The 16,314-nt window shown below is 52.1% G+C and overlaps 1 protein-coding gene across 1 annotated transcript in view; it reads right to left on the bottom strand.

Moving 5' to 3' along the window:
- Positions 1 to 384: 384 nt before the first annotated feature.
- The window catches only part of CRYL1 (crystallin lambda 1), a 57,412-nt gene continuing 41,482 nt past the window's right edge, over positions 385 to 16,314 (bottom strand). The window contains exons 5-8 of the mRNA XM_006073239.4: positions 14,347 to 14,541; positions 5,197 to 5,302; positions 1,271 to 1,377; positions 385 to 942 (exon numbers count right to left, since the gene is read on the bottom strand). Coding sequence (XP_006073301.1) covers positions 832 to 942; positions 1,271 to 1,377; positions 5,197 to 5,302; positions 14,347 to 14,541 — 519 coding nt within the window. The 3' untranslated portion in view covers positions 385 to 831. The remainder of the gene's footprint in view (positions 943 to 1,270; positions 1,378 to 5,196; positions 5,303 to 14,346; positions 14,542 to 16,314) is intronic.

A 16,314-nucleotide genomic window follows, 5' to 3' on the forward strand; every position in this document is an offset into this window, starting at 1 on the left:
CGAGCCCCAGCCTCTGGTCCAGAGCCTCTGTCCTGGGTGCGGCCTCCACAGCCCAGGGTCACCCACAGGACCCCCTTTCTGACCATCCCCCATGCCAAGCCCTTCTCCAGGCTGAGGCAACACAGGGCCCGGGTAATAATTATCTTCGTGTGCTCCCTGTGGGGGCGTCTGGGGGTTGCCCGCCACCCTCAGAGGGGGCTTTTCCAACACGCCTGACCCTGGGGCCAACAGCACTGTGGGAAACACCAGCCCAAAGTGTGGGTTTTCACCAAACGGCAGACAGGAAGCTCTGAACAAAGCATCTGCTTTATGACCTGACCATCGTGGTCACTTGATGTCCATCACCAGGACACGTCTTTCCCAGAAAGAGCAGAAGAAAAGATGTCTTTATGCAATCAAACACTTTTATTTGGAATAAAGATCAGAAAAATGAAGGGAACTCCTCAAATGTGTAGGACCACAGGGTCCTCAGCAAGAGATCAGAAAATAATTACAAAAACTTTTTGCAGCAGATTAAAATGACTTGAAACTACAACCACCGATCATGATATGTAAACACGTGGAATCACATGAAAGTAAGCAGTCAAATCTTCGGACGATTTGCTCTCTTGTCTGCTGGGAGTTGGGGGGGATCCATGGTCCACAGACCCCAGCGGCTGTAACCAACCCCTGCCTGGGGCACGTCCCCTCCAGGCACCTGCCAGGGTGAGGACAGCAAGCAGGGCTCCCTCTGCCGGGCTCCCGCAGCCCCCCTCCCCACCCCGGTGTCTCAAGGCCGCGGGACTGAGGGCTGGTAGTCCCTGCTCGGGGGTGGTAGTGGTCACCACAGCATCACTGGGGCAGCTGGCGCTTCAGCTGGGCAAGTCTCATGAGGCATCCGTCCCGCCACGCCCTCCTGGCAGCCAAGTGCTCTGCGTCATCCGGAACCTTCACGCACATGGCCTGGGAACGGGAAAAAAAAGAGGAGAAAGGGGAAAGAAGCGTGAAGGACAACTAATTAAGCAGAAGGAAAACCACTCCTATTTGTGCACACTCTTGAATCTGCTTTCAGAGACAGAAGAAGCCTGGCAAACCCTCAACTGATGTAACTCCCCAAACCCGGCGGGGGGCTGACGGCCGGGGTGAGCCACCAGCTCCCTGGTCACACTGCTCGCAGGGTCCCCTGTGACCCTGACAGGGCCGTGGACGGTCAGCAACAGGAACCTGGAGGTCAAGGCAAAGACCCCAGCTGCAGGTGACACCTTGTTTCCACAGGCAGGAGCTCACATACCTGGTGCACCTTCTCAGCTGTAGCCCCAGAGAATTCGGGAACGGGTCCAAAAGTCTTCAGGACACGCTTCATGCCTTCACTGTACCTGTCACAGTAGCTTAACATACCTGGAAGCAGAAGGAAACAAGAACACCCCTGGGTCAGTGAGCTCCGTCTCCACCCAAACCTGGGTGTGTCCGCAGGGTCTGGCCCCTGTGGGTGTCGAGGGCCGGCTGATGGGACACGCACCCTGCTCAGCCACACCGGGGTCAGAACTCAGCCTCTCCCAGCAGTAAAGCCCTGCGAAGCGACCCGACTTCCAGGCCCCCACGGTGCCTGGGTTAGCATCTCTCAGGGACCTCAGACGGCCCGGGTCAGCCTGAGTCCTCAAGAGTCACGTAAGTCCTCTTTGCACCACAAACGTCTCCTTCAACAATGTGCCTACGAGGTCACCTGTGTACCTGTGTACACCACTCAAATGCATCCCCTGAGAACCAAAGATGGCAAGTTCAACAGCATCCATTCCCTACTTGCCTCTTACCCATGGGCTCTAGTTGGCCCTTCACCTCCTGGGTGACAGGTTCTCAACATGGGCTATTTACCCCCGCAGAGCAGGTCCGGCTGTGGCTGCCAGGTTAGGGCCCCACCAGCCCCAGGGGCTGCAGGTGACCCCTGACCACACGCCTCCCAACGCGTCTGCCGACATGGGGCCTCAGTGGAGGACAGAGTCCTAGGTCTGTGGTGGAGAAGCACATGGAGCAGAGGCTGATCCTGAAGGGGCAAAGGGGACGCCACCCTCAGGGTAGCGTCAGGTGTGCGTGGGGGAGGCTGATTCCAAGAGGAAGCCGTCCGCTGCCCGCACACGGGGTGGCCTGCCTGGACCGGCCGCTCCACACACACACACAGCCCAGCCCGCCCCTGCCCTCCAGGCGGGGAGGCTAGGCCGGTCGGTGCAGGCCTGCGCTCGGGGCAGGTCTCACAGGAACCCAGTGCAACCCCCCTCCAAACCTGCTGAGCTGCCCTGGCCCTCAGCCAGTGTCTTTCAGAACCAGGGAGACTCAGCAGTTGGTCAGACAGGCTAAAAGGATAACAGGGAACAAACAAACTGCAGGATGTGAAGCAACCCAGAGCAGGGCTCGCACCTGCCCCACAGACACTTCATGGGCGTGTATGCTAAGTCCTTTCAGTGGTGTCCGATTCTGTGCGACCCCATGGACTGTAGCCCGCCAGGCTCCTCTGTCCACGGGATTCTCCAGGCAAGAATACTAGAGTGGGTTGTCATGCCCTCGTCCAAGGATCACAAACACTGCATGATTCACTTAAAAGTGATCTCCAATGGACATGCCTTAAAAAAAAAAGATGCATAACTTCTGTGGGGTTAGTTTTTGTGTATCTACATCTGTGTGAAAGCTTAAATTCACTGATTTCAACTGCACTTGGCTCAAATCATTTCCCTTCTCTCTAAGAAGGATGATACCCACTTTGTCTCAGAAGAGAAAGTGGTCCGATGGATGAAAATTCAAACACACTACTTTTCTGACATCAGCACCTGCACTTAAGCTCCGGACGCTCCCTTTTAAATTGAAGGGTTTTGCTGCATTTACCAGAAGCATGGGGGACAGTTCAGAGCTTGGGGAGGCCCCCCACCGACCTCCACCAGTTCTCCTGGATACGCAGCATGTCTGCAACATGGAAAATGCCCCAAACACTTACCTATTTTTGGAAATTAAATATTTACTTCACTGAGCCTTTTTGTAGGTTTATTCAAACTAAAGGTGATACAATCTAGGCACAAACACAGCTTACCCATTTTGAGGGAGCAGTGACACCCAACAGAAAAAGCTGGAAAGACAGAGAGGAGAGAGCAGGCAGGTGCTGTAGTTGTGAGCTCACCCACTTTTGGGGAAAATGAGCTGCCCTGCCCCTCCTCCCCCACCATGAGCCTCGGGATGCAATTCAGGTGCCCTGTTTCACCTCCGGCTACTTAATGACTTCGCAACAAGCACTCCTCTCTCGTGGCCCCAGTGAAGTCATCTGAGAATCCCAGGGGCTTTCTCGTACCTTTTTTCCTACTGCCTTTTATAAAACTTGTAGTTTTAAAAGAGCTTTTCACTTCTTCAGAACAGAATAAAATATGGTAAAACTCTTATACAATTCATAATTTCCCCCCAACTTGCTCGAAAGCCAATTAATATTTCAGCCCTACTAACATAAGAACTGGAGAAGGCAATGGCACCCCACTCCAGTACTCTTGGCTGGAAAATCCCATGGATGGAGGAGCCTGGTAGGCTGCAGTCCATGGGATCGCGAAGAGTCGGACATGACTGAGCGACTTCACTTTCACTTTTCACTTTCATGCATTGGAGGAGGAAATGGCAACCCACTCCAGTGTTCTTGCCTGGAGAATCCCAGGGACAGGGGAGCCTGGTGGGCTGCCGTCTATGGGGTCGCACAGAGTCGAACACGACTGAAGCGATTTAGCAGCAGCAGCAGCAGCAACATAAGAACACTTTCTGCAGCAGGCCCTCAGCTCTCGGATAAACGCCCACTGTCTGCTAGGCCAGTAGCCTGCACTCACTCCAGACACGGGAAGTTTGTGGCGAGTTGGAACCCGTGCTGTGAAGGAAAGTCCAGTGAAGGAAAGTTCTCCCCTCCCATTAGGGTCAAAAAGGAGGGTTTTATTTCCATCTGTAGTTTTGGCTACTCTACACCATGAAAGGTGAGTGGTATGGGAATTACTCTGGACTAATGATCTCACTGACAACAAGAAGGAAAAAAGCCACTTCACCTTTCATCCCACTCAGCTGCCCACCCCCCCCCCACCCCCCCATCTTCTTTGCATCCATGCCCTCTGCTTGGTCAACAATATCCACTTCCAAAAACTCACAGAGCTTAGCTTTCTAGAAGATCCTGAGGGACTTTCCTGGCGGTCCAGTGGTTACAAGTCCATGCTTCCACTGCAGGGAGCCCAGGTTTGAGCCCTGGTCAGGGAACTAAGATCTCTTATGCTGCGTGGCACAGGCCCCCTCCCCTTCCAAAAAGAAGACTTTGAACCTAACTGCTTAAGAGCTGCTTATACAGAATAAGAAAAGATGGGGGAAAAACAGATTCTCATGAGATTAGCTCATCTCACCGTTTTTGACTCAAGCCCAGTGTCTCCATCCGGCTTACACCACCCCTGTGAAGGTCACGGCTGCTGTACCAGTTTTACAGGTGGGTAAACTGAGGGGCAGCAAACTGACCTGCATGAGGTCATCTAGCTTGCAAGTCTAGCAGGGCCCAGCCAGCCAGACCCACCACTCACAGCTGGCACTCCACGGCGGAGTAAGCGCGCTGGCCTCCTCTTCTCAGACACTATTTTATTAGATTAAAAACACATCCTAAAATATCTTTACCATTTCCAGATAAACTATAGCTTTTAAGACTAGTAACCAGCCTTAACCTGAGATTCTGGCTTTACGAAAACGACACCCAAAAGGAGGCATTCCCGATACGTTCTGGTGGCACGGTGAGGAATCACGCACATGTCCACAGTCCTGAGCCAGATCTCAGAACTGACTCCCTCTGCTCCCTGGAATGCTCTGAAGTTGAAAGCTACATCTGTCCACCACTATCACGGTCAGCCAATTAGGCTTTCTTATCAGCTGCTTTGTTTGAAAGATTGTCGCGGGCCTCCTTCCTGTCTGCACGCTGTTTGTTCTCAAGTTTCATCAGCTTCTGTTTCTATTTGTTTGAGAATTAACTGTTCTCAGTCTCTCCCTATCAATTTCTTGTGATACCTGATTTTTCTCAAGAAAAAAAAAAGGAAGAAAGAAAAAGAAAAACATGACACATACCTCCAGGCAGCGTCTCCTACATGGTGCTGTTTCTCCTCAGTTTAAGAAAAGGCAAGCCTGTTTACAAACTATGAAAGCAGCAACTGGCACAGGCCCCTCGGCAGCCCCTACCTTCCGCGTTGAGGTGCATGGTCTCCAGGGGCCCAATGAACGCGTACCGCAGGCCCAGGCCATCTGACATGACAAGGTCAAGGTCACCCGGAGACACCACACCTTCCTGAGAGGAGAGAATGGGGTCCGGAGGTGAGCTCATAGGGAGGGCAATTCGTTACCATTGCTCTCATCCTCACTTCTCTAAACAGGACCCCAAACACCCCAGAAGCCCTAGAACAGGCTTCATCAGATGTGGCATCACACAGCAATCATACACGAACGAACCCTGAGAAAAGATCAGCTTGTGAAATGGTTGGACACCAATTCAGTTCCTGTCCCTATGGTCCCCACCTCCAGTGTCCTGGCTTCTCTAGCTCCCATCACAGCTTCAGGGAAGGGGAGGAGGGGGCACAGGGGATGGGGGCACGGGGGGTGGGGTGTCAGAGGAAACAGCCAGAAGTGTCCCCTGACATCTAAGACCTGAGGCCATTGGAGGAGCAGGAAAGCCATCCTCAGGCTCTGCTGGCCTGCAAGCCCGGCCTTGCCCAGCTTTTAACGAGTTTGTAGAAGAGTGCTTCTCTGATGAAATGCATCTCAGAGCTGTGTGTTTGCAGAGGTGGGGCTGCTGTTCACAGGGCCTCCACCGCCCATGTGTTCCGTTGGGAAGGCCCAGGGACGCATGGTGACAACCTGCATGACCGCCGGCACCCCCGGGATGTCCTGGCGCATCCTCTGCCAAGAGCCGACGCCCCCAGCAACCTGGGCTCCCTGCCCCTGGTGCTGGTACCAGGGTGTCAAGCACCTCGTCAGCAGGAAGAGTCCTCCAAGTTTCCTATTAGTCCTAAACCATCCTCGGGCTCACATGACCACTGATGAGAGCAGATCCACTCAGGTCGCTCAAATGCTCAGTCTACCGGCCTCCACTCTTGGTGACAATGCTGGGGGGTTAGGGGGTGTCAGGAGGAAACAGTGCACACGAGGCCTGTGGGGCCGCCCAGAACCACCAGAAACGACTGCTAGATGGCAAGGTGCCCCACTTCCCACATCATGTCTCGGCCCGGTCCTCTTCCAGGGCCGCCCTGGCCCCTGGGGATGCTGTGAGAGGCAGCTGGGCGGGGATGGCTGATTCCCAATCCCCCAGCCCTGGTCCCTGGGTCAACATTCCAACAGCCTGGGGTTTTCATTCCAGCACCAAACTGTGAGGGATGTGGACCCGGAGGCCAGCCTGACCTGTGATGTTGTTTGCCTTGGCTCTCTTCTTCCATAACTATGTTCTGCACTTTCAGAGCTGACTTCCAAAGATTTCAAAACACCCACAAAGTGAGCCACCCCAGAGCAGTTAATTCTTGATTTGTAAGTGTCGTGAGCGGGGACAGTGACCTGACTAGACAAAGGGTCAGAGGGCTTCCCACCACCCAACACTGTCAGGTCTGGAGGACCCACACCTCCTCTGGGTTCGGGGTCCTTCCCTCCTGCTTCATCCATGGAGGGCAGTCAGGTTTTTATCAGTTGCTATTCATTAGCTGAACAAGTTTAGAAAAGGGAAAAGTCTTCATGTCTCCCCTTCCTAACTGCTTCTTTCTGCTCCATATGGATTTTCTGAGGTAGGCTTCTTTGTGTGTTAGTCACTCAGTTGTGTCTGGCTCTCTTTGCAACCCCATGGACTGCAGCACTCCAGGCTTCCCTGTCCTTCACCATCTCCTGAAGCTTGCTGAAACTCATGTCCATTGAATTGGTGATGCCATCAACCATCTCATCCTCTGTCATCCCCTTCTCCTCCCACCTTCAATCTTTCCCAGCATCAGGGCCCTTTCCAATGAGTCAGTTCTTCGCATCAGGTGGCCAAAGTACCGGAGCTTCAGCTTCAGCATCAGTCCTCCCAGTGAATATTCAGGGTTGATTTCTTTTAGGATTGACTGGTGGAAACCTCAGCTCTGCCCTGAAGGTCATTCAATTGATTGGATGAAGTCTGCCCAGATTATTGAGAACAATCTCCTTACTTGATTCAGCTGACTAGATGCTAATCACATGTATCAAACACCGTCAGCACTGTGTGTGACAGAATGACCAGCCCTCTGCTTGGCCGACCCTCACAGGGGACCCTCAGGCATCCGGGGTCTGGTACTCTGTGGCCAGGGAGAGGAGGCGGGAAGACATCTCTAAAATACCCACTGTGGGATTTGGACTGGACCTGGGGAGACGAGGAAGAAGGGGGAGGTCCTGGGGGTTGTGCACAGTTCAGGGATGCAAAATGTGTTGAGTGAGGCAAGCCTGGAGACTATCTCCTCTACTGATCACCAGCTACAGAAGTAGTCTTCCTTCTAATCAGCCTATTTTCCTACTAAATTCTGTCATTTAATTATTTATTTTGCACACCCTCATATTCACTTGCTTTTCTCATGTTTCTCCTGCCATCTTTCCTGGTCTCTCTCCTTTTTTTTTTTTTTTTTTTCCTCTTCTAGAAATTACTAATTCCCAGCTCTTGATCTTCTTCTACTTTGTTTTGCTCTACTTTTCACCACATGTGATCCTGAATTTTCAAGTTTTTCTTGTGCAAACACTTCTCCACCTCAGCCAACACCACCACCACCACCACCAGGAATAGACTTGCCCCCCAGGAATTGGGACAAAGTTATATACAAGTTTCCCAGCCCACAACCAGAGCCGTTCAGGCCTCAATCCAGTGTCTTGACCGAGGCAAAAAAATGTTTTACTCGGTTATGTGTTAGGCAATGAAATGTTGTATCTGAGGGTGAGAATGAGTGAAGCCTGAGATGGTCCAGAATCACCCCTGTTAGAGGCTCAGGACAAGGGGTCTCAGGGAAAGAGGCCCGTTGAGGCTTAACCCCAGATTCCCAGAGATGGTCAAGCTCGAGCCACATTGGAATGACCTTAATGCAAGACGGTAAAGCCCAACTGGGGGTGCTGGGCCCACCTTTAGAAAGTCCAACCCCATAGCCCGTACAGATCCAAGATTCAGAATAAGGCAGTTACAGACAGTGGAGTTTAAACTAAGAACTACCACGGTGACAAGGAGGCCAGCTTTTCTCATGAGGAAGCACCTGGAGCCATGAATTCATTCCCTCCACGCACACACACTTGCGTGTTTCCTCTCTACACTCGTTGCCAGGCACCACATGTCTGACGTGCACCACGAAACTGGCTCCAGAGCAAGACCGAAAAAGGCCCCCTCTGCCCGTCCCCACCCACAGCTCCTTCCTGGAGGAGGTGGGGCAAGGACAAGACAGAACTTCACAGGAAGGACTGCCCAGTGCTGCCGGCCAGCTCTCGTCACCCCGAGGCTGGCGGTCCATGAGCTGTGCATTTTCTGGGAAGCAGGGCGGGGCCATTCCTTCAGGATGACTGGGCTCCGAGCACCTTGGAGACAGCTGACTGAACACGCTTAGCTGATGCAACAGGGCATGGGATCACAGCCCTCCCGCCCCTGCGTCCAGAGCCTCAGACAGGATCCTGGGTGGGGGGAGGTGATGAGAGATGCGGAGAGGACTATTCTGGCTGGCAGGGCTCCTGGGATGTGCAGCCCCAGGTGGGCCCAACCTCTGGTAAGGTATCCCTTCGGGCGGGGCGACCCTGCTGCCCAAGTCATTCTGGGAGAAGGAGCCAGAGGAAGAGACTGAACATGCAAAGAGGCACCGTAAGGCAGAACACCTGAAATGACCTTAAAACATCCCACAACAGGGGAAAGGTTAGTTGTTGTTTTTTTTTTCCAAAAAGATCAATGAAACAAAATATCACAAGCCGTTAAAAATGAACAAAAACTCGAGGAAAGTATTCTTAACACAGACTAGACAAGAACGCAGAAAAAATAAAAGCACTCTAACTCAGGATAGGGAACAGAAGTGGTATTTTCCCTGTATTTTTGAGAATAAAGCCTTCAGTGGAAATAAACCAAAAAATGAAAGGGATGGAGAAGAAAGACTTAGTGCGGATCTAAGGGACAGTCTTAAAGGAAATCAGTCCTGAATATTCATTGTAAGGACTGATGCTAATGCTGAAGCTCCAATACTTTGGCCACCTGATGCGAGGAACTGACTCATTGGGAAACACTGAAGACAGGAGGAAAAGGGGACGACAGAGGATGAGATGGTTGAATGGCATCACAGACTCAATGGGCATGAACTTGAGCAGACTCCAGGAGAAGGTGAAGGACAGGGAAGCCTGGCGTGCTGCAGTCCCCGGAGTTGCAGAGTTGGACACGACTGAGCAACTGAACAACAAAAGGTCAGTCCAGAGCTGTTTGGGCCACAGCGGTGTTACCCACTTCTCTCGTGACAAAGCTCTCAGGAAGAAAAACACCGGTGGTAAAGAGGCCAATAGAAACAAAAAGCCTGAACCTCAAAAACTATTCACAGTAAAATCCCTTGTTTGTGCAAATACAAGTGCACCGGGGCTCGGTGAGGCCAGGACTGAGGGTCCTCGGGAACGAAGCTCTTTACAGAGAGGTTTGATGGCAACCCATCCCAGTGATCCTGCCTGGGGAATTCCAAGGTCCATGGGGTCGCAAAGAGTCCGACACGACTGAGGGACCAACACTTTCACTTTGAATCAAGCAGTGAAAGCCCCACCCCCACAGCAGGCACACACAACCCAGTCTCTGCCCCTCTGACCTCCAGGGTCAGCTCCCACCTGCACTGGGGGCGGGACGAATAGGCTCCTGTCCAGCTGTTACCTGTAGCCCCCTTCTCTGCCTCCTCTCCTGGAGACTCTTTCCCACCCCACCCCCCACCTCCATCAGGGGCCCCCGGCCTGCCTGTCAGCTCACACCAGAGGAGCTGAAACCTCTCACTGCCCGAGCACCTGTGGGAGAGGACAGGCAGTCAGGGGTTAGAGTAACAGCACCTCACTTTGTTTCTTTTTCAGAGCTGTTAGAGCACTAGCATAAATGCTTTTGCTTTAAACACTATTAGAGTAACCCCAGGCATGCCAGACAGGTTTTTTTTTTTTTTCTTAATTGAATGTGTGGTTGGTGTTTTCATTATGTTTATCTGTTAATGGGGCTGGAGTTGTCTCTAAAATAATACATCAGCAGCATGTCTCCTTTGAATAGGGCTTTACTGCTCGCCACTGTGGCTACTCATAAAGTCACCTCCCATAAAACAGTAAACACTGTTATAAAAATGGTCTACTTCTTACAGACCATCGCTGCTGGAAGAGTTCTAATTAACTGATACGGGATTGAACCCGCGTCTCCTGCACTGCAGGCAGATTGTTTACCGTCTGAGCCACTCAGGAAGCTCAAGTCTGCGCAAAACCACCACTGGCCTTAGAAAAGCTCCTGCAGCCTTCCGGCTCCACAGTTTGTCACATGTGGAGTAACTCAGGTCAGCTATGAGTGGCCTCTAGTTTCTCTGATTGGCTCCCAGTGGTCAATGCAAAACATTAAACACTTGCTGAGCGGTGGGTGTGCTTCTGATATAGCTCTGGGCCTTCTTAAAAATGCTGAGACCATGGGGTCCTTCCAGACCTGTCCTGTAACAAAAAGCATCTCCTGTTCCATCGACCTCTGAATGAAAGGCCATTGACAGGAGGCTCTTCCAACTAAAAGCTGAGAAAGCAGGTGTCGGTTAATCTGGAGGTTGGTAGGAGTCCCCTGGTGGTCCTGTGGTTAGGACTCTGAACATTCACTGCTGGGGGTCCAGGTTCAATCCCTGGTTGGGGAACTAAGATCCCACAAGCTGTATGGCATAGCCAAACAAATAAATAGACAATAAATTTATTTTTTTAAACCCTTAAACTTTTTCTTGAGGGGGAGGAGGGGGCATGTGGCTTGTAGGATCTTAGTTCCCAGACCACAGATGGAAACCAGGCCCTCAGCAGTGGAGCCCTAACCAATGGGCAACCAAGGAATTCCCAACCCCTAAACCTTCAAGTTTAAATTTTAGACAACATAAAATGTAGAGAGTCCTACAGTGGAGGGCGTGGTGGAATGGAGGCAGGAGCCCGGCTCCTTCTTGACTCCTCTGACTTCCCTTCACATCCTTCTACACGAATCTCCCTGCCAAATACACAGACGGGTGTCGCCAAGGTCTGTTCAGCAGCACTTCACTCAAGCCTTTGCTTTTCCCTTCTGGCCACGCGCCAGGGGAGCCAAGCTGAAGCAGTCCTGCTATTTCCAGCACCTTCCTCTGAAGAAACCTTCTAACCAGCCCCACACCCACCACCTGGAGCCAGGCTTTGAACCTGCTTCCTCTTGTCGGGGCTGCAGACTCCCTGATCCAGGGCCAGGGAGCGTGTGGCTCAGCCTGGGCCTGTGCTTTCCTTCACCTCCTCGCTGTCCATTTGTTCCGGTTTTATTCCAGAACAGCTGGGAGGGCCCGCACTTACTGGGCTGCAGGGAACCCACTCAGGGTGATATTCGTGGAAAAAACTCCTTCCGCCACCCCTAGACTCAGTGAAGGTCCTTCTCAGAGGTCGTGTGTGTGAGTAGTAAACTTCCTGGATGAACTTGGACTTGGGGAACTAGGGGCATGCACGCTGACCCTGGCTCTGAAAGGAGAGAAGAAAGCCAAGGACTTCCTGCCTCCAGGCGATCACAGCCCAAGTGAGAGCAGTGTGAGAGCTCGTCTCGCATCCACAGCCTCAGGTCCTCTCGTCCCCAGACTCCCTGGGCCGCACCACCTCCCCCAGCCGCCCCCTCTGTCAAGGAGCTGCTGTTCCCCCAAGTCTAAGCACACTCTCAGGATGAGGCCAGGAGCTCACCACCCCGTAGCAGGTCTGGCCCAGGAGCACCAGACTCGTGGTGACCGGAGAAAGGACTTCCTCTCAGGCCTGAGGAGTTGTCCCATCTGGCCGCCACCTTTGGAGGGACCCTCTGTTCACACGACGGAGATGAGGAAAAGCAGGCTGCCGTCTGCACCTCCGCTCCTGAAATCAAAGGCTGCATGACGATGCCAAGATGCCAAGCAGGAGGCCAGTGGGATGAGGGAGATGCCATCTGGCGGTTGGGTAAGATGGGGGGAGAAGCGAAAACCTAGCGATCGTTGTTCAGACATGTTTGTGTTCTAAGTGAAAGCGAATTAAATCTTTTTAAAAAATCAATGTTGGGCTTCCCTGATGGCTCAGAGGTAAAGAATCTACCTACTGATGCAGGAGACACCTGTTTGATCCCTGGTCTGGGAAGATCTCACATACTGAGGAGCAACTAAGGCCGTGTTCCACAACTACTGGAGCCTGAACACTCGAGAGCCTTTCTCCACAGCAAAGGAAGCCACCGAGATGAGACGCTCCTGCAGCGCAACTAGAGAAAAGCCTGAGCAGCAACAGAGACCCAGCACAGTCAATAATAGAAGAATAAATGAAAACATTTATTAGACAAAGACCCATCACAGTCAAAAATAGAAAAATAAAACATGTATTTAAAGAAACAGCTGTATTCACGTGGTATCAGGTATGTAAGCAATTAGACTTGATTAAAGTTTGCTGCAGGGAAACACTGCACTGTCCTAAACTACACTCAACAGAAACACTTGATGGAGTTTACCACAGAAAGCCTGGTCTGCTCATTTTACCAGGTGACCTTTGAGATGCACCTTAGTAGCTGAAAGCAGTGCTCACAGTGGCTGCATCCATGTCCAGAAATAAAGCTGGGCCACAGAGGCCTGGACTCTCTCCAAGGGTCCTGTACGGACCACAGATACTACGTCCTGAACTGGACACCAGAATGGAAGCCCTGGAAGCCCTGCAGCTCAGGGCCCACGGGCAGATATCCACTTGGAGGTTCTGTTTCTCAGAAGCGTGAACAACACCTGAGCTCAGCAGTCTGAAGCTCATTACCACCCCCACATTCCAACGAACTGAGAATCCTCGGAGGCTCTGTGATTCACCGCTGGTCGCCTCCACGACCCTCTTGCAACAGGACAGGAATTTACGGGCAGTGCAAGCTCAGCCACTGTCTGGGCAAGAGTCTATCATCTCAGCGCTTCTTCCCTCATCATGCCCATCAGCTTAAGAGGATGAGCTGAAAAGCACCTTCCCAGCAACAGGATCCATCACCCACAGACCTAACACTGGGCCCCTAGGCTGCGGTTGTCAGCGTTTCCCGGCCAACTAGCGCTGCTGCTAACTAGGGCTGCTCTGGCCCAATTCTGCAGCCAAACGGGCCATAGAGAAAGGACTGAGTGGCTGTGAGCGCCCACCAGCCCTCATGCAGTCACGGCCGGGGGTGGGACCGTGTGCCCCGGGAGCCCCTTCCTGCCCACCCCCCCACCCCTAGTCGTGTCCCCACCTTGTTCCCCACTATGACAGGCCCGCAGTTGCGGGCCCTATCCTCCCACCCCATCTCCTCTAGAATTTCTCTCTCCTGCTTGGCTGCAAGGATGAAGGGACACCCTCCCTCCAGAGCTGATGAGACGAAAAACAGGAAAACCATAAGGGGGAAGAAAAAAATCAATGAAACCAAAAGCGTTCTCTTCAAGAAACTGACAAACCTCTGTGTGCTAAGTCACTTCAGGCATGTCTGACTCTTTGCAACCCCATGGACTGTAGCCCACCAGGCTCCTCTGTTCATGGGATTTTCCAGGCAAGAATACTGGAGTGGGTTGCCATGCTCTCCTCCAGGGGGTCTTCCTGACCCAGGGATCAAACCAGTGTCTCCTGCATTGGCAGGTGGGTTCTTTACCACTAGAACTACCTGGGAAGTCCATATGTAAATATACAGGTATATAAATATATATATATATATATATATATATATATATAAACTCCTCTCTATATGTGAGACAAGAATAGAACTAACAAGTTTAAAAGCTATCCACTGTTTCTTCCTCAAGCTTTTGAAATAAATGGGGTTCCTTGAAAGGACACAAGTTTACTCAAAATATAATTTCTTTTTCCTCTTGAAAAACAGTGCCACTGGGGGTGGGGAGCAGTCTGAGACCGTGGGGAAACTCAGCACATCACAGAGAAAATGGTGCGGAAATGACAGGAAAGGGCAAGAATAGAAGTCTTCATCACGTGTGAATATCCTCTGTGACTGATGGTACAGAGGAATCTCTTGAGAGGAAGGGGTGCCTCTGGTCTCTGGAACAGATCGGGCACCTGGTTCTCTGCCCACCCCGCCAGACTCTTGCCCCTCCCATCCCCCTCAACCCCACCCCCAGCCCACCTGCCCGCCCCCGCTCAGCCAGGGGCCCCAGCCCCGCCACACACCTCCACAAGCCGCCAAGCCTCAGCGATGACCGCATACTGGAGGCGGTTCAGGGCGAAGCCGTCGACCTCCCTCAGGAGCCTGACGGGGGACTGTCCGACCCTCCGCATCAGGGCATAGGTCCTGTCCACAGTGGCGGGGGCCGTCTCTGGGTGTGGGACCAGCTCCACCAGTGGCACGTAATACGGTGGGTTGACCTTGGGAGAGAGATGGCCGGAGAGAGTTGAGAAGACAGCTCTGGCATGCGGGGTGTCACTCACGATCCTGAACAGTCAGGGTGGATGGGGGGCAGGTTCAACACAGGAATGAGGGGCCCATCCTATGACAAGAAACTGGAGGAATAAAGTCGTTCACAAAGAGGGGAGACAAAGAAAGAATTTGGGCACAGAACTGCAGGAATTGTAACCAACCCTGAGGTTCCAGCTCATGGGTGCCAGTGGGCCCCCTGCACGTTTACCACTGACCTCCAGGGGCTCTGCCACCAGCTGTCCAACCCTCACAGGCTTCTCCCAACCTTCACCCAGCCTCCTCTTCCCACATGAGTCACTGCCATTCTACTGCATCGGTGTTATGGGTAGTATCTCCCTCAAACCTGGAACTCCCTTAATGTCTCCATGGTGAGCCTCAAACATTGGCTCCCCCGATCAAATCTCACCCACGAGTCACACAGGCAACGGCCTAGAGCCTCAGCACTGAGTGTCATCTGAGACAGGAAGAGAGTCTGCCCACGGTGGGACGGCTTGCCTGCCCAGCATTGGTTTTCTTGTGGTTTCTTGGCTTTGGTTTTCTCGTTTTACTTTGAGAAATCCTTCTTGAAGATTCTTAGAGAGAGTTCTCCTACCTCTAAAGAAAATGCTATTTGACAAAAGGCTGCTAATAACCCTCACCACTAAGCAGATGCACGCTCGCTAAACTCTTTCCCCAAACGATATTGTATTTTAATGTTTTTCCTCCGAGTATGGGTGAAAACGGGTAAAAATCTCACATTTACCAAAAAGTACAAGAGGCATCCATTTTAAAATGATTTCCACAGAAGAGAGAAGAACGTATTTCCCCTGGAACAGCCTGGAGGGGCAGCCAGCTGGCCCTCACACCTTGGAGGTTTCCTCTGCTCCCAGCCTGTCCTGGAGGAGCACCTACTTCAAATAAACTATAAATTCTCAGCTGAATCACTGGCCCCCTGACTGGAGTCACTGAGTTCCTACAAAGATATGTGACCTCTGGCCTTTTTAAACATCAGAATTATAAGAACTGAGAGCATGTCTGTCCGTGATGAACTTCTCTTTATGGGAAGACAGGGGTGTTGGGCTTGGGGTCTCTGCAGTGCTGTGAGCCTTGTAGGGGCAGAACACAGGTCAGGACAAACAGGTAAAAGGCGTCTTTCTGTGCATCTGGCTCACTCCTGTCTCAGTCTCGCTCGCAGGCTGCCTTGCAGACTTCCTGCCCACACTTCCTTTAAGCCCTGCTGCCCCCGGGCCGCCCTGGCAGCTGGCTTCCCTCTGCCCACTTAGACCCCTCCAGGAGACATGGCACCACAGGCGCGCTGAGACCACACGTGGCCTCCCCGTTTCCCGGGTCACTGTTGTAACTATGCCCTGGTCTCTCCCCCTCCGGCAGCCACACTCTCACATCCACCCCAAGCACACACCTGACCTGAGCACATGCCCCACCTGTCCTAAATCAACTCAGGTGGTGGGAGCCGACCTCACCACAGCACCCCAGGCCTGTGACAGTGAGTGACTTGAGGCCAGAAGTCTGTAAGATTTGTTCACTCTTTCTCACAACGCATGAGAGACAAGATACAATTCAAGGAATTCTGGATAAAATTCTTTTTAAAATGATGATAACGTCCAACTTGCTAAATATACTAAAAAGCTAAATATACTAAAAAAATACTGGATTGTACAAGTTGAATTGTGTGATATATGAATTACATCTCAGGAAAGCAGTTAAAAAGCACAAGCAGGTTC

This window comes from Bubalus bubalis, chromosome 13 (genome assembly GCF_019923935.1).
Source record: "Bubalus bubalis isolate 160015118507 breed Murrah chromosome 13, NDDB_SH_1, whole genome shotgun sequence".
In the NCBI taxonomy this organism is placed as follows: domain Eukaryota; kingdom Metazoa; phylum Chordata; class Mammalia; order Artiodactyla; family Bovidae; genus Bubalus; species Bubalus bubalis.